The sequence below is a fragment of the Lutra lutra genome, chromosome 8, assembly GCF_902655055.1.
Source record: "Lutra lutra chromosome 8, mLutLut1.2, whole genome shotgun sequence".
NCBI classification, from domain to species: Eukaryota; Metazoa; Chordata; class Mammalia; order Carnivora; family Mustelidae; genus Lutra; species Lutra lutra.
Window position 1 is genome coordinate 140,547,379 of NC_062285.1, and position 17,911 is coordinate 140,565,289.

General features: G+C 47.2%; 1 protein-coding gene and 1 long non-coding RNA gene across 5 annotated transcripts in view; one reads left to right on the forward strand and one right to left on the reverse strand.

Moving 5' to 3' along the window:
• Positions 1–738: 738 nt before the first annotated feature.
• Positions 739–17,911, reverse strand: part of SMC1B (structural maintenance of chromosomes 1B) — a 72,410-nt gene continuing 55,237 nt past the window's right edge. Inside the window, exons 16-25 of one of the 4 annotated variants that reach the window (XM_047740395.1) lie at positions 16,032–16,173; positions 15,057–15,202; positions 13,562–13,715; positions 10,949–11,047; positions 8,998–9,154; positions 7,587–7,741; positions 6,405–6,556; positions 4,523–4,592; positions 2,047–2,157; positions 739–859 (exon numbers count right to left, since the gene is read on the reverse strand). In XM_047740395.1, coding sequence (XP_047596351.1) covers positions 758–859; positions 2,047–2,157; positions 4,523–4,592; positions 6,405–6,556; positions 7,587–7,741; positions 8,998–9,154; positions 10,949–11,047; positions 13,562–13,715; positions 15,057–15,202; positions 16,032–16,173 — 1,288 coding nt within the window. In that variant the 3' untranslated portion in view covers positions 739–757. Of the gene's footprint in view, positions 860–2,019; positions 2,158–4,522; positions 4,593–6,404; positions 6,557–7,586; positions 7,742–8,997; positions 9,155–10,948; positions 11,048–13,561; positions 13,716–15,056; positions 15,203–16,031; positions 16,174–17,911 lie in introns of those variants that run through there. The other 3 variants (XR_007129317.1, XM_047740396.1, XM_047740397.1) reach the window with 3 other exon arrangements.
• Positions 2,153–15,093, forward strand: LOC125106404 (uncharacterized). The gene is made up of 4 exons (XR_007129318.1): positions 2,153–4,613; positions 6,461–6,520; positions 7,220–7,567; positions 14,919–15,093. It is a non-coding gene; the product is annotated as an uncharacterized LOC125106404 (long non-coding RNA).

The following is a 17,911-nucleotide window of genomic DNA, read 5'->3' on the forward strand; positions in this document are numbered from 1 at the left end:
GGAAAGCCTGTGTTCTTCAATATTTTGTTAAGAGAAATTAGAGAAATTTAGATTTCACTAAAGCAGACATATTTCAGTTTCACCTTAAAATAGTTTTGTTTCAGGGCACCTGGGTGGCTCAGTGGGTTAAAACCTCTGCCTTCGGCTCAGGTCATGATCTCAGGGTCCTGGAATCGAGCCCCGCATCGGGCTCTCTGCTCAGCGGGGAGCCTCCTTCCCCCCCCACCACATCCCCCTGCCTGCTACTCTGCCTACTTGTGATCTCTCTGTCAAATAAATAAGTAAATCTTTTAAAAAAATAGTTTCTGAAATTATAGATTGGAAACGTCTAAAATTAGAATATTCTTTATTGGTATTGTCAATATTGATAACATCCTTTGAAATAACTTCTATGAAACACAGGCTCAATGCCCTAGAATTAGCATACCTGAGAACCAAGAGTTTGCCTTAAAGATTACTTAAACATACAAGGCAAGACCTGAGCCAAAATAATGCAGAATTCAACATTTTTCTGACTAGCTTTCAAAATGGCAGTTGAAATTATGGCACAAAGTTGTACCTTTTTTTTTAAACCCACGCAATGCTAACTCCTAAAAAACTTGACCCACGGGGAAGGGCCCTGAACTTGGACGGAAGCGAGCTCTGGCATCTCGTAGGTTGCAGCGGCACACAGACCACTCGACTGCTCCCACACGGACGAAGCACGGGTGACCCTGACCTGCCCGACTGTCCTGTTGGCTCAGGGTCACTTGGGGTCCTAAAGCAACTCTCCGTTTCTTTTGCTGCTTTCCCGGCCTTCAGTGTCTGGATACTGAGAAAGATCCAGGGTCAAAACTCTGCTGAACATGCAGTCATCATGCTGAATGAGAGAGAGGACAGGGGAGAGTCAGCTCTCTGCTTAGGGACAAAGTGTCATCAAACATCAAGGAAGGGCCACTAGGGAGCCTGGATTTCACTTAAAAAGGGGCCCTTTTAGAGCCACTGGTCTCCAGTTACGTGAGCATCATGCCTGTGCACACGCCAGCCCAGGGTACATCTCTGGCTCATGGAGCGCTGTGAGCGAGGGGCTTCGGACAGACAGCGGCTCAGGAAGGGCGCTGGCAGCGGGCACAGGTGTCCCACTGGCTAAGGACACGCGCCGCTGCAGGGGTGGGCGCTCGCTCCACCTCCCCACACTAATGCGCACCTTGCCCTCACCTGCCTCCCTGACCCAGATGCCCCAGACCCCTTCTTCTCTGAGCCTGGAATGGTGTGGAAGCCCCAGTCCCAGCCAGCGGCCCGTGGCTGACTCCTCACCAGGTGTGTCCACCGTGTGCATGCGCGGCGCCGGTGGGAGTAAGCGCTTGGCCTTGCTCAGCTGACTTTGCTGGTCTGATGTACAGAGCCCCAGCCCCAGAGAACCGAAGATGGGCAGAGGAAAAAGATGCTTTTTTGGAAATTTTATGAGAATTTCCAGCGGCCTCTAACGTCTTGGAGGCACAGGAAGGGAGGCTAATTTTTATCTTCGTTTAAATGAAAACTCGGGAAGTCAAGTGTCCCCAAACTGAACGATCTGAACTTCCCGAGCTGATGGAGCAGCTCAGTTCAGGGAGCAGCTAAAGAAAGGTGAATTCTGAGTCACTAGACAACCTGGAAAGTCTGATCAATTTGTTCTTTCCTCTGGTCCTTTTAAAAGCTAAATGGGGTCCTTTAGTGTGGCCCACAATGCATTTGTTTTGCCTGAAACATTCAAACATTGGAAAACATGAAACAATATTAATATTTGCTGGGATGTCAGCGTGTACCTTAACAAAGCTATCCCGCTGTTCTGCAAGTTTGGATTTGCCTTTTCACTTGAAGCATTTCTTAAAAATATCTGTGTACTGCCATAGAAAAAAAACGAGTTTTTAAAATCTTACTTGGTTTAAAAAAAATCACTTAAGCCCGTATTTATCAGCCGTGGCAATGTGGAAATCAAACCGTATCTCCAGACCGCACGGGTACGCGTGGTGAGGTGTCGGGAAGCAACTGAGGGACACTTCTCCTTTCCCTGTTGCTGGTCTTTACCTCTGGATAGACGCCGATGAGCGCGTCCGCTCGGGAGTAGAACTCCTCCTTTAGGGAAATGATGATCATCTGAAACTGTTCTCGACTCTGCTCTTTGATGTAACTTGACACCTGAGGGAACAAAAGCCCACATTTCACCAGCAGGGAAAGGCCTCGTTGCTGGGCCCCTGGATGGTCACTGTGCCTATCTCCAGCTTGGCCCGTGGTGGGTGACAAGGCACCTACTTGCCCTTCTGGTAACTCAGTAAAATCCACTATGGGAATAATTCAGATTCTAAAGTGAGAGATTAGTTAAAAACTTGTAAACCTCATTAAATCTATCATCTAAAACATCAAGAATATTTTTAAGAACAGAGCTCTAATTTAAGAGACCGTCTGGTGAAAATGCCGTCAGCGTTCCTAGCTAAAACTGCCGCCCAGATGCTATGTGCGCGTGCGGACGGACTGGTATTTAAACTTCCAATTTCCTGTGGCGGGAAAGCCAGGAGTGGGAAAAATGGCAATTAGATATGTATTCAGGACCATAATCTAATTATTTGGTTAGAGTTGAACTCAGTGGCTCCTTCAGGAAGCTCAAATCCCAAGTCACGAGAATGAGAACAAAGTGGGCTCTGGACGGAAATGTCTTGTTGAACAAACTACTCAGAACCCAGGGAAAGATGGGGAAGAACGTGGCCACAGTTTCACAGATGTCTGCCAACTCCCAGCAGGTGTCTGCAGGGCCACAAGGGGTCTTCTCCGTCTGCGTCAGTCCTGACCGCACCAAGGCCCTGGAGGCAGGCACGGCAGCCTTGGGCGGGGAGCGAGTCACTAGTCCAGGTGAGTGATGAAGAGGGGAGACCGCCCTTGGCTAAGAGGCTGGATCCACCAGGCAGAAGGAACTCCATCCGCATTTGAGGTGACAGGAGCCACTAGGATGTGGGACTGTGACGTCCCGGGATGCTGACACGAGTGGAAGGTGAGGCAGAAGGCACAGGTTTGGCCTGGAGAGTTACCTGCGGTAAATGGGGGCACCAGACCATGGGAAGGAGGGTCTGCTCGTCCTACATCTGCTCATACTCAGGGCAGTAGAGTGGCTAGGAGGGTAAACCTCAAGGGAAGACTGAAAGTTAAAAGGTTTTTAATATAGAGGATGGCTGCCAACAGAAAAGCCTTCAGTAAGAGTCCCTAGAGATGGCGGTGATACAAACATCTACACTTTGCTAGAAGACGCAGCTATGTTAAAAGAGGCAGTCTGCAAAAACAGATCCCACCCCAGCACACACAGTGTGGGTACGAAGTGCCTGGAGCGCCCTCTTGGAGACTTCTCCCACAGGAGTCAGGCTATTGACTCCAATTAGCTGATGCACACTGGCTGGCATTCAAGAGAAACAGATTTTCTCTTGCCCCATGTCTTCCTTCCCTGGTCACCCTGAAGCCTCGTGGGTCCCAGAAGGTGGCTCTGTGCTGTCCTCTACAAGGTTCAGGGGACTGGGGATCAGTTTTCTAAATTTTGTGACTGGGGAGTCGACAGGCTGTCCTCAGGTGCTCAGTGCCCAGTGTGGGAAGCAGGGGCTGGGAGAAATCTGGGTCGGAGGAGGACAGCCTGAGCAGCCCTGGGGGAAGACAGGCCCCTCCCGGCAGACTCCGCAGCCTGAGCGAGCAGGCAGGTCAGCTTCAGAGACAGCCTGCCGGGGTGGCCCCGGGCACTTAAGACACTGTTCTGAGAAGGACTCCTTAGCCAAGCTCACAAGACTAAGGTATACAGCAGGACGCCAGCTTCCACTGGGCCTGGAATCAGAACCAGAGCCTGATTCACACATCCCCGAAACGACAGCCCAGGCAGTAGGACCATGAGACCAGAGTCTGAGGGCCGGAGCTATCCCGTCACTCGGTAGCCATGGACCGGGCACTTTCCACTGACCGACTCTGGCCTTTGGTTGGGCTTCCGTGACGGACTCCGTCTGCATGTCAGAAAGTCACAGTGGAGGTAGGTGGCTTCAGTGTTGCCCTCTTTCGGGAGGCTTTCTAAATCTACGCTGTCATCTTCACGATGGCTGACCTATTTTAGTTCCCTCATTGCAAATCCTGAGAACAGGATCCTAAAGTACAACAGTTGGGTAGGTTTTAATAAATTCAAGGGGGACAGACTTTTGGGCTTCGTTAATGACTGATTTGGTCCTATTTGCCACAGGGCCTCTGGGTGAGCCTCTTGGTCCCAGTATCTAGATCTGGGGACAAGTCACCCACTAGCAATGCTGTGGATTCAGTATAACAATCCTCCTCTGCCTCCCTGTTTTGATTCCCCAATAATTCACTGAGGGTCCCCTAAACCTTGAATGAAAACCACTGCCCCCAATTTTTAGACTTAGATTTGATTTTTAATCAGCAATTATCCAACGAATCGTGTGTGTTCAGGGTAAACCGTCTTTCTGACAGACCGTGATCCTCGAGTGGTGCGTGACCTACTGGAAGTTAAAAGCAGAAAGAAACTGACCTTGCCAATGTTTGTGTTGTCCAGAGCCGCGTCTACTTCGTCTAACACAAAGAATGGAGCAGGCCGAAAGCTGGAACGACAGTACAGCCCAGTAAGTTACGGCTTTCTACTACGAGGGTTAATGGTATTCAGAGAAAATAAGATAAGATTGTCTTGGGTGCTTTAGCCTCAGTCACAAAAGACCCCGCCGATACTAAATCGAATGTGCAACTCTTGGTCCGCGTCTCCTGTGACCGTTGCTGGTGGCACCTGGGGCTGCCCCTGGTCCGTGGCTCTGCGTCAAGGATGACCGTCTACTCCCCCGACATGACCCCTTGCTCTTTCCATCTCTTCCGCCAACTCCTCTCCGTGCAGTGCCCTTGGGCTGCTTACCCGCTGGTTAGCTCCCCTGGTGACTTCATCTCCTCTCAGGGTATCGATCCATCCCCGTATGGACGGCTCCCACGCCTGCCTCCCAAGGCCAGCGGCTTACTCCACAGCTCCGTGTGGGTGTCTAATAAACAGCTCAAGCTCATCCCAAATCCTGCTCCTCACCTGGCCCTTCAGACCTACTTCCTCCCAGGGTTTTCCCATTCTAGTTGATGAGGGGTCATCCCTGCCACGTCCTTCACACCCCACGCCTGGTCTGCTCGCCTCTGCTCTCACCCTGGTCCAGCCTACCCTCATCTTCCACCTGGACTGCTACAGCAGCTTCTTAGCCCTGTGCCTGCCACTGTTGTACAGTCTATTCACTACCGATGCCAGGTTCTCTCTGGCCTCAGGACATTTGCACTTGCTGTTCTTTATGTCTAGAACATTCTTTTAGCTATCTGCAAGACTTGCTCCCTTCATTCCTTCAAGTCTTTGCACCAACACTGCCTTCTCAAACAGGCCTTCCCAGGTGACTCTTTGATACTGCAAACCCTACATTGCTACTGCTACTTAGGGCCTCCATTCCCTACTTTGTTTCTTCTCTGTAGCATCTGTCATTTCCCAATAGTCTCTGTGTTAGAGAATTAGTTTACTAATCTATCTTCTCATTTGTCTTCCCCAATAAAAATGAAGTCTCTCCGAGGCAAAGATTTTGTTCTGTTCACCGCTGTCTCTCCAAAGCCTACATTAGCACTTGACACACAGTAGATATGTAGTATCTGTTGAATAAACAGAGGGCAGGGACACCTGGTACTAGCTCTGTTCTGCTGAGACTTGCTCAGAACAGGCTCATGGTTTGATTCCTGGTGCCTGCTCTCCCCAGGGTCTGCTGGCTTTAATGCTATTGTCTGTGTTTGTCCTGTAATGGCCTCTTCTTTATCCTTGGGAGCAATAACGAGCAGCTGGAGAACTTAGGCTAATCTTCCTGGTCACGGAAGCAGAGAGGCGGCATCACGGGCCCCTAGATCTTCATCTAAGGATTTGCATGTTGCAAGTCAGTTGCCCTAATTTTAGCTAATCTTTCGATTTACTTCACCAACTGCCACCACGACTAGTGGAAATGAGGAGGTTAAACATTTTTTTCAGAAGAAATGCTTCACTTAACATTCTCCACATAAACACAGGTCTCTGAATTGGCGCTAGGAAAATAATATACAGGTCGGGAGTTTTTGTTCCCTTTGGGTTTGTTGTTGACAATCCTGATGTCACATCTGGCTGTCAGTATTTTTTTCTTTCTTTTCTGTAAAGCTGGAATATAAGTAGCTACTGGTAATCATAGAGATTTAATGAAACTCTGTCAAAGACTGAATTGTGTGTTTGATTTGCAGTCCAAATTATTATAGGCCTAAAACAAGCCTGAATGTTGTCTGGCTCAGTGAAGCAGTTTTGTATCACATATGCTGAAACACCTTCTGTAGAAGGGTCCATTTTGTTTCTGCCCTGATGCAGAATCAGGTCACTGGGACCTTACCTGTGCACGGCGAACAGGAGGGCTAACGCGGCCACGCACTTTTCTCCCCCTGACAGATTGTCCATCGGCATGAACCGTTTGCCTGGAGCCACGCAGTTATAGCTAATTCCCTCTAGGTAAGGCTCTTCTGGGTTCTCTGGGCTAAGAAATGCCTGAAACACAGGTTATTTATTTAGCAAAATCAGAAAAAAAGCCATTAGTAAATTTCAACTTCAGAAACTGCAACAGAGTTTGACTGCAAAATATTCTGCTGGTTAGGTTTTCCTCCACTGTGATGACAAAACCCCCGTGCCCGCGGCTCGTGTACGGAGCTGGCTCTACAGTGTAGTCACAGGAAACAGGGCTGCTGGGTGGGGAGCAGAGGGAAAACATGCTCACACACACGAAGGATCGGGCCTCCCCATAGGCCTGCCACGCAGACCCCAGTAGCACGTGCCACAAACTGACAAAAACAGTCTCATTCAGTGCACTTGGGGCCCGTTTACCAGCCACTTACTGAACACCTACTGTGGGCCAGGCACTGTGGCTACAGAGATGAACCCAGGAGTTACTGGGTTTATTTCAGTCTTGCTTTACTGAAAATAAGTAACTATTTTTAGGTAAAATTCTAAAAAATGATCCAGGATCAACTGTCAGCCATAGGAGAACACCCCAAGAAAGGTAAAAGCAGGTATGGCAGACCCAGTAGACACTCTAAGTCCACATTCAGTGCCACAGGCTCTGCCCCGGGGACCAACCATGGAATGGGCAAGGGTTCTAGCCAAGAGACTATGGACACAATCCTGCCTTTGTTTCTTTCCTTCTCCTGACCGCAGGTCAGCCGTCTCCCAAGACACTCTATGTTATATGTCCCTTCACTACAGAGACCACTGACTGTTCCGTAAAATCAAGTTACCAGACAGCAGAACTGCAGAACTGCCGAGAATCTGGAAACTAAGTGACCTAACCCCTCTTTCAGATGAAGAGATGGGCCCAGAGAGATTCTGCCTTGTCCAGGCTAGCCAGCGGTGGAGCGAATGGGATCTAGAACACACACAGTTACTATGGTAACCGATCTTCTGGAACTGACTTTGCTCCGGAAGTGGGTCACTCAGATGATGTGACAGACATTTATTTCCCACCAGAAAAAAACCACCAGCAACACAAAGTTCCCAGGAACATCGGTGGGTGAAAAATACATACTTGGGCACTGACGTTTCTGCAGAGCTTCTTGTAGATTTGATCGATTGAGATCGAGACGTGCTCAAAACACTGGCTGAAAAGGTCATATCTCCTTTTTTTCACCTGTTCAAACTCTTGCCTACACATTCTGGCTTCCTTTCTGCTGGCCTCAAAAGCTAAGAGAAAATAAATGTTCTTTATTTTGCAGACCACTGAGGGGCTGGCTCCTCTTATTTCAATTTTAAAGCACAGAATATTTTATTATTATTAATTTTAAGATTTTGAAAGAAAGCACAAGCAGGGGGAGCAGTGGGGAGAGGGTGAAGCAGGCTCCCTGTTGAGCAGAGAGCCCGATGTGGGGCTCGATCCCAGGACCCCGGGATCGTGACCTTAGCTGAAGGCAGGTGCTTAACAGACTGAGCCACCCAGGCATCCCAAAAGCACAGAATATTTTTAAAAACTAGATTTTGAATTTGGGTGTCTTGAGTAAAATCTACCTTTATTTTTTTTTTTAAAGATTTTATTTATTTATGTGAGAGAGAGACAGAGAGAGCATGAGCGAGGAGAAGGTCAGAGAGAGAAGCGGACTCCCCGCGGGGCCAGGAGCCGGATGCGGGACTCGATCCCGGGACTCCAGGATCATGACCTGAGCCGAAGGCAGTCGTCCAACCAACTGAGCCACCCAGGCGTCCCTAAAATCTACCTTTAAAATACCCTAATTGTTATTAATTCCAAGAACATGGCTCTTAAAATTGATGAGCCCTTTATCTGCTAGGGCTAATTTTAAGATAATAATGACAAATTTTGCAAGAGTATCTAATATGACCATCCTGCTCATATAAAAAAAAAATACCTGTTCTAAAATAACCAATACACCTGGGGTGCCTGGGTAGCTCAGCTGGTTAAGCGTCTGACTCTTGGTTTCGGCTCAAGTTAATTTCAGGGTCATGAGCTTGAGCCCGCATGGGGGTGGGGGGGTAGTCTATCTCAAATAAATAAATGTTTAGGGGTGCCTGGGTGGCTCAGTGGGTTAAAGCCTCTGCCTTCAGCTCGGGTCATGATCTCAGAGTCCTGGGATCGAGTCCCGCGTCGGGCTCTCTGCTCAGTGGGGAGCCTGCTTCCCTTCCTCTCTCTCTGCCTTCCTCTCTGCCTGCTTGTGATTTCTGTCAAATAAATAAATAAAAAAATTAAAAAAAAATAAATGTTTAAAAAAATAACTAATACACTTGTTTTTAATTTAAAGCAGAACACTTTCAAGAAGGAAGCAGTGTGTATTAAAAGTGCACATTCCTGTAAGACAACAGAGGAAGATATACGACACAAATAAATAAAGCTAGATAAAAATAAAGCTGACGTTGCTAATAAGTGTTACCGAGATCCAAACCCATCAACCAAGAACATGGCCTTGCCAGCAGCTATGGCTCAGGCTCACCGTCTGTGGACTCCTGAAACTTGTCGCGGACAGTCTTCAGGTTCTCCAGGGCTCGCAGGTTTGGGGCCGCTGTCTTCAGCAGGACGTCTTCCTGGGCCGCCACCTGCTGCAGCAGGAGTCTCAGGCGGGCCTCCACTTCCTTATCAGTTTGTAAGGCCTGTTGCCCGCAAGAACAGAGCTTAGCTTGCCCTTCCAAACTGCTGAGTAATTAGGGCCCTTCAGGATCCAGCCCCTGCCTCCCTCCCTCCACACCCTCGCCTTCCCCGCACAAAGCCCTCAGGGTCTGAACCACACTAGCGCTTGCTTCCAGAGCAGCTGCGTATCTGCGGCTCCACTGTTTAAGATGCCCCTCGCCCGGACCACGCTTCCCTCCCGCACTTTGTGGTCTGCTAAAGGGCAACAATTCACATAGTACCTAGCTTACTCATTCATTAAAATATACTGACCATTTCCTATGTCGGAGACATTCAGTGATGAAAACTGCTCTGGCCTTGCCCTTAGAAAGCTCACAGGGAGGTCAGACACACACATGGGCATTGACAAGCGCGTGAGATGCTCTGACCGCAAAAGCACAGGTACGACGAGGCAGGGAGAAGGGATCTAGCCCACGTGGGGGGGTCGAGGAAGCTAAACCAGAACAGTGGATAGAGCCTGAGTGAGGAGGGAAGGGAAAAAGTGGTGCTGGCCTGATTTTCCAGGAAAGCCTTCTTGCCCTCCCAGGATCTTTAATTTATATGTGATAAAGGTGAGGTTTTAAGTCATTGAGAAGAGAATTCCTTGAAAAATGGTGCATCAACTGGCTCCATAGGTAACTTCTTATAAGTAGACTCTTACCTTTTCCCATACGCCAAAATAAGTTTCAGATAAATTAACTAGGTAATGAAAGCAGAACCAGAAACAGGAAGAGTATTTATAAGTGTTTACTCAGTAATAATGCGGGGAAGGATTCTCTAAGATGAAAGCACTAAATAGACACAGAAGAGACAAAGCTTTTTTCCGATTTGCCTAAAAATAGCATAAACACAGTCCGAGAGCCCAGCGAGTAACCGATATTAACCCAAGAGCACGACGTACATGAAGAACATGAAATGAAAAGATGTGGGTATTGCCACTTGCCATCCACGCTCTACTCCCTCCTTTCTCCCGGAGCCCATGTTCAACCATTTCCTCCTCGAGCTCCCACTGGCGCTGGGGATGGGAGTGGGGGCGCTTCTTGATGTAAGCCTAGACCACCCCGTGCCCAGCGCTTTTGGTCGGGAAGGAGCATGTGGTCCAGCTGAGGACACTGAGATGTGGACACAGTTCCTAGAGGTCTGTCGGACAAGCCCTCCTCCACTTTTAAGAACACGTCACTACAAAGGCAGCCTGTCTCTTCTCTGAAGGTCATGGCTGTGTGGCTGGAAAGCCATGATGGCTAGTCATCTTGCCCTCACCACGAGAGGCAGTCTCGGGATAGAGTCAAAACAGAAAGAAACATAGCATCGTAGTATGGCTTATAGGGATGCCTGTGACAGAGCCCGAGCTGCCCAATTAAAGAGCCCTTGAAACCGGATCCCAGATGTGTGCCCTACAGCCGTGAAGGTGGTGTCCCCCACTGCAGGGGCCACTAGAGTGGGACGCTAGAGTACAGTGGCTTCTTCTGTCTCTCCCACAATTGCTCGGAGACTAATAATCGCTGTGAATCTCCAAGGAGATAGCCCTTCAAAAAACGCTGACCATAGAAGCTTTTCTTCTTTGGGAAAAAATTTCATAGTACTCATGTTCTGCTGAACACACAGTGAGAAGTGCTCATCGCAACATTCTTAAAAAGCTACCTACTTAATACCATTTCTTCAGACAATGTTAGGAAATCTTTTCTCCCTGAATGTAGGCTCTATGGTCCAAAGTGTATGCTGTAGCATATTTAAACATTCATTGTCACAGTGAGTCCTAATGGGAATCTTTTGGTTACCTTCAGATCATCCATCAGAGAGCTGTAGTCTATCTCGAGGGCTTCTTCCTTCTCATAGATGTCAACCGTTGCCTGGGTACTTTCTGCTTCAGTTCCCAACTGAAACACAGAGGAAGCCCTTTGTTATATGAAATGGTGATCTCATCCAACCGCCCAAGGCCTCTGGTTGATGCCCACCTCACTCCTTACTGGGGCCTCCACGGCCATGCCGATCTGGCGACAAGATCCCCAGGTGCTTCCACCTGCACGGCAGGAGCTCAGAACTAGTGATCTTGTGCGGTCTCCCCCACAACAGAAGGATATTCTGCAAGAGCCCTGGCAGTTCTAGGTAACGTACCTTTTTTTTTTTTTTTTAAAGATTTTATTTATTTGTGAAAGAGAGGAAAAAGAGAGAGCACATGAACAGCGGCAGGCAGAAGGAGAGGGAGAAGCAGGCTCCCCCTGAGCAGGGAGCCCAATGTGGGACGTGATCCCAGGAGCTGGGATCATGACCTGAGTTGAAGACAGATGCTTCCCTGACTGAGCCCCCCAGGTGCCCACATATCCTCTATCTGAGCACCTCCAGTGGAAGGGAAATCTCAGGTCCCACCTCCCAATTATGGGAAGACAATTACTCCTGTAACAATTATTATAATCATTTCTACCCAGTGATCCTCATTCAGCCCACTGCGGAAAGAGACTTTAGACCTCATGCCTTTTCTATTTCAGGCTCTACAGAGAACATCTTGTATAGCATCTCCACTACATAGCCACTTTTAGATGTGCCTACAAAATTCCAATCAGGGAGCTCACCACAAAAGGCCCTCCGTATTTCTGGTAGAAAGTGTTCCCTAGGAGAGGAAATCTGTCTCTATGGCCTCTACTCCCCAACCCTATATCGCCCTTGGGACCAGAAAAAACAAATGCAATCCTCCTCCTGTGATGGACCTAACGGAGGAGGATGACATATTCCCGAGCCTTCTCTTCCCAACACAACACGGTCTGGGCCTTCTCACTATCCTGAACGCTTTACTCTTAAGAAGCATCATACTTTAAAAAGTGAATGCGACCCTATCACTTTTTCTTTTTAGATAATGATTCAGTATTATTCCAGTGTAAGGCCTTTAAAACCTGCTCTGAAAAATCCCACCACGAGTATGAAATTCTTTCAAGCCAATAAAGAAGTCCTTTTCCGTTCAGGTGGGCGTGCTGGAGAACCACGCTGAAGGTTCAGTAATTGAAAGCAATAGGAACAAAGCAGCGGCACGAACATTTGGCCAGTAACACTCACTTCCATGTCAGCCATTAAAGTTGCTTCCTCCTCTCTGTAACCTCTTCTAAAATGACAATGACTTTTTTAAAAAAAATATTTTATTTATTTATTTGACAGACAGAAATCACAAGTAGGCAGAGAGGCAGGCAGAGAGAGAGAGAGAGAGGGAGGAGGAAGCAGGCTCCCTGCGGAGCAGAGAGCCTGATGCAGGACTCCATCCCAAGACCCTGAGATCATGACCCAAGCTAAAGGCAGAGGCTTAACCCACTGAGCCACCCAGGCGCCCGACATTGCCTTTTAAACAGATGTTCTGTTTCTTTCTGTAGTATAATAACTATTGTTTTTCGGCTCCCATCTATTTCTGCTGTTCACAGACCCATCCCTTCTCTCTCTGCACCTACAAAAGTGAACCCGTGACCCACAGTTCTTCTCCAGGACTTTCCTAACAGAGAGCACAGGGGAGAGTTCCCTTTCCCTCTGATCAGAGCCGGTGGTTACAGCAGCAGCCATGTGGTGAAAGCCGATTTGGGAGAACAAAGCCAATATATATACTGAGCCAGAAAGAGTTCTTGACAGTGTTCAAATTCCCGGACTGGGTCAGGCATGAGACCGCCCCCTATCCTGCCCCCCTACCCACCCCTTTAAAGCCATCTGAGTTGGGTTTATGTAGTTTGTGGCCAGGAAAGGGTTTTCTCCTTTCCTTATCTCCTGTCTGGAATGTGACCTCTGCTACTATTGAGAAAAAAGACTAAGACTTTTTGAGTATGAGGTTATGAGATCTGGTCAATGCTGGCAAGAGAAGACATGTTGATATGAAAGATGCTTCATTCTGAAGACTCCAAAGGCCTCAGGGCCTTTCTGGGGCGGAGGGTGGATGGAGGGAGTAGCTGTCCGGCTGTGCGGCAGAGCAGAGAGGGGAGGGGGATGTGGAAGGGAGACCCCAGGGCAGAGCTCAGAGATGACCCGTGAGGCAGGACAAACCCGTCTTGTCACTGGCTGTGGATGGGGTAATGGGAACATGTGCGTTCCGAACACAGCAGCAGCTTCCCTAAAACCCCACCAAAGGCCACTGACACCAACAGCTCTTGATCTCCAATTCCTCTCAGGATCTAATGTGTAGGAAAGAAACTGCGGCCCATCCTGTGGGGCTAGAAGGACACGGATCAGCGAGAGACGTAAGAGAACTGCGTGACATGCCCAGTCCTCTGCAATGAGGACCGTGGTAGGAGGATGCCTTTTCCACCCCATGGAGCCTTAGCAGCAGAGGGAGGATCTGTGAAGCTGGGACTTCACGAAGCAGCCAAAGGCATTGCGTGCAGCCGCCCGCGGCCGCATTACTCTGCAGCCCTGTGGGCGAATACCTCCACTTCAATGATGTCGTCCAGTGACCCCAACAAGAGGATGATTTCAATGTCTTGAACTTTGCAATCAAGCAGCAGATTATGCTTCTCTAGCCGTTTCTGTTCCAAAGAAGTTTGAATGATTACAACTTCTTTTTGCCATTTTCCCACTTCCCTGTAAATACACAGATACGAAAAGTGATATTTTACTCCTTATGTAAAGTTGCACCAAAGAAGAAAAATGAATGTGTTGTAAATGAATTTACATGGAAAAAAGATTCTTTTCCTGAGTGCTATAAGTTCTAGAGTTACCTCACTGATGCTTCTAATAAAACTTTAACACTCTTGAGAAAGGCCACGACTGTAATTAGTTAATCCAAGGGAGCATTTTTAAAATAATAAACATAATTTCTTTAATCAGGCTAGCTTTGTTTCCTATTTTGTTTTAAAATCTGTATAATTTTTCAAGCTGCATTTCTCCTTCAATATAAGCTCTACACGTTAGACCTCAAAACAAGAGAAACAACCTTTAAACAAGAAAAATGTCTTACCGGTTAAGTCATTACATATCGAATGGTCTGAATGGTCTGAACTTTTCTATTACAGCATTAGTATAATGCTCTCTATTTTAAACGAGGGCTTGGGGATTTTACTAGTTAAAACAATGTGGGATTTTAAGGAGGATCTAGAAACAGGATCAAAAAATAAATTAAGAATACGATTCTCAAAAATATGATGAACAGAGATGTAGTTTTGTTTAAACTAACTACAAAAGTGAAAAAATTCAAGAGTAAATGAACTTTAAGTCCAATCAAAAATCGTAGACAAAAAACTTTCTGGCTCTTTATCCTGAAATTCTGTAAGCCTTCGACCAGTGAGCAAAACCATGAAATGCTGAGTTGACCAAACCAGAGCACACTTCATCTAATCGCTTACAGTCATGCCAATCATACAGGAAAGCAGAGGTCACACTGGTACAGCAGGTCGCCTGGTTCCAAGTGTCATCGTCCCCTTCGTGACAGACACATGTGCTTAGCATGTGCCAGGTGCTGTTCTAACTGTCCTATGAACAGTCTCTCATTTAATCCTTACACGTGTCCTGGGAGGCAGACGTGGTGAGCGTCCCCAGGTTACTATTTACTAGAGGAGGAAACGAAGGCGTAGTGTGTAAGTGGCAGGGCTGGGGGACGTAACCATGCAGACTGGCTCCAGACGCCCCCCTGCAGGCTTTGTCCCACACGCGGACCAGAGAGGGGCCCGGTACAACAGTGTCACAGGGATTTAGGGCAAGGGGCTCTTGGCACAGGCCCACATTGTCATCTGCCAAAGAAAACTATTCACTCTAAACAACTAACCACCTCTTTTGGTTCTTCCCCAGATGAGAACACTTGAAAGGTGTGATGTGGGACCAAAGGCACCAAGGGTACATATTCAAATAACAAAACTTCCTACAATAAATTTCAAATTGGTAGTAAGCGTCTTCAAATTCCTGGTTGTGGTCCTTCAAACTAATTACCTATCAATAGCCAGAAATCTCTTCCGCTCTTCTTCCAGCTGAGCTTGGACCTTCTCGGCGCTGGCATTCTGAGTGAGAAATACATCCTTAAGTTGCTGCCGCTTTGCCATGAGATCATCCACAATCTGCAGACAATTTTCTTCAGCCTGAATGAAGACGATTTACACTGTAGACTCACCGTCTTTTACATTAATAAGGCCAACAGATCATCTTAGTGTCAAGAAACCAACCCAGTGATTCTGGGATAAACCCTCGTTCTGTGTGGTGCGCAAACCTCTATCCCACTTTGTGGGACCCACTCTGGCTCTACGCTTCTTGGAAATTGGCGATTCCTACCTGTCTTGTCCTTCATTTTGGATTCATTCCCCAGCTTAATGTCATCTGACTTCTGTTCCCATTGTCCAATGAAGACGTTCTTGCTACTGGGACCTCTTAATTGGCAACTTGACAACCGCCTCCACATCCTCCTCCCGGCATGCTGGGGTTTCTGGCTTTACCTCCATAACCCGTGCAACCACTCCTTTCAGAGTCCCACCCTTGCCTCACTGCTCCGCACAGTCCTCCACCCTGCCTGGGAGTCTCAAGCACTTACAGTTTCAATTCACTTCCAGAAACAGGCCTGGGCTCCTCCCACCATCTGTGCCCTCCTCACTTGCCAGAGATCGCTGCCTCGGTGTCACATAGGCAGCTCAAGCTCTGCGGGTCCGGAATGTTCTCCCTCTTACTCGCTCCTCTATCCAACCATCACCCCAACTAGGACTCAGGAGTCATCACTGGCATCCCTCCTAGGCTTAGGCTCCCACTTCAGCATCTAGGAATTCATGAAACTGCTGATTTGACTTCCAGTATTTCCCAAATCTGCCCTCCACACTTTCTGTCCCCAGGAGGACACTTCAGGAGCTCCACCCGTGTTTACTCAGTGGAGGAAGTCGTCGTCTCAGTGACAGGGCACCTCAGCCACCTGTTCTTACTTACCTGCTTTAGGTTATCGATGTCTTCTCTGCCTTTCTTGATGGTCTCTTTTAATGTGTTGATCTTACTCAGTCTCTTCTTCAGCTGATTGCGACTGTATTCGAGTTGAACATTAAGCCGAGTTTTTTGTTTCTCAAATTCTAATCTAGTATAATAGAGCCAAGCGTTACACGTGGTAAGGAGTCTCTTAATTCTTTACTTTTTAGTTGTTATTATGGAAAATTTTAAGAAAATACAGGAGTAGAAGGAATGCTATAAGGAATTTAGTTCATGGTCAAGCCTGTTCTATCTACAGTTGTATTTGTGACTTTGCTCCAACCCTGGCACATCTCAGACATCATGTAACTTCATCAGTAAATATTTTAGTTTGTATCTCTGGAAGTGGAGTGACCATTAACACAAAACCACAAGCTACTGTAGTTACAAATGATGACAATTCCTCAATATTAGATTGCTCTCGTTATCAGATTTCCGGAGTCTCATTAAAATCAAAACAAAACAGGGACACCTAGGTGGTTCAGTCGGTTAAGCCGCTGCCTTTGGTCCAGGGATTGAGCCCTGCATGGGCTCTTTGCTCAGCTGGGAGCCTGCTTCACCCTCTTTGCCCCATTCGTGCTCTATCTCCCCTCTCTCTCTCAAATAAATGAATAAATAAATCTTTAAAAACAAAACAAAACTGGTTTGAATCAGAATCCACACATTGCATGTGGATATGTGTTTCTTGAATCTTTTTAATCTGTGGGCTCTCTCCCCTCCTCTTTAAGTTACAATTTATGTGCTTATTCTCATTTATTTAGTCTGTCTTTCCAAACGGCTAGTCATCCACAAACTCCCAACGTGGGAATGGAAGAGCATATCTCTCCTAAAGCTCCTTCCTCCTTCTCCAGCCTCACGAACTCCTCATAAAGAACTCCAAGACCAGTTATAGCTCATCCTTCCCATCCTCTTGCCCTCACATGCCCCGTTAACAGGATCCTTCAATCCAGACAGATTTTCAAGCACTATCGTTATCAGAAACCACAACAAGAACAGTAATGATAAATACAGAGTGATATTCAGTGAGAGGTCACCGGGTGCCAGACTGCCACACGTGCTTTTACATGGATTAACTCCCTTTAGCTGTAGGACTCTGAGGGGCTAATACCACTCTTGCTGTTGATGAGGAAGCTGAGCAGACACGGCATAGAGTCAAGTTTCTTGCCCCAGGCTACCCTATGAGGAAGTGAGGGAGCCCTGGTCTGTGACACACTCAGAGTCCCTGCTCTTAACCACTGAGTGCCCGCAGGGGGAGTTCAGAACAAATCCTTGAAGGATTTCTTCCTGCTGCAGGAGGCAGACATGCAGACTATGGGAAACAATTCTTCACTTGGCTCTGGAACACCATACCGCTTTGGCTTTCCTGCTCCCTCACTGGCTGTTCCTTTGATGGTTTCTGGTGATCTTACCCAGGCACGTGGCTTTAAGTACCACCTGCATACAAACAATCCCAGAATTTATACCTCCAGCCAGGACCTCTCCCATGAACTCCTAACTTGTAGACTCAACTGCCTACTCCCCATCTCCAGTCAGATGTCAAAGGCATCCCAGCACACATAATGGGTGAGCTACCAGAAGCAGTAAGAGGTTTTAGCAAAATCATGTTACAATAGAAAATTTGATAGCATTTTTCTACACCAGTAGGAGCCAATTAGAAAAATATTATAAAAATAAATATTACTCATAAGAGGAAAAAAAACCTATAAAATATCTGGGAAGCAACTTAAGATCACACAAGATCTGTATGAAAAAAAACCTTTAAAATTCTAATATAGGATATGGATGATTAGAATAAATGAAGAGACATATTATGTTCTTAGGTGAGAGGATTTGATATTTTGAAGATG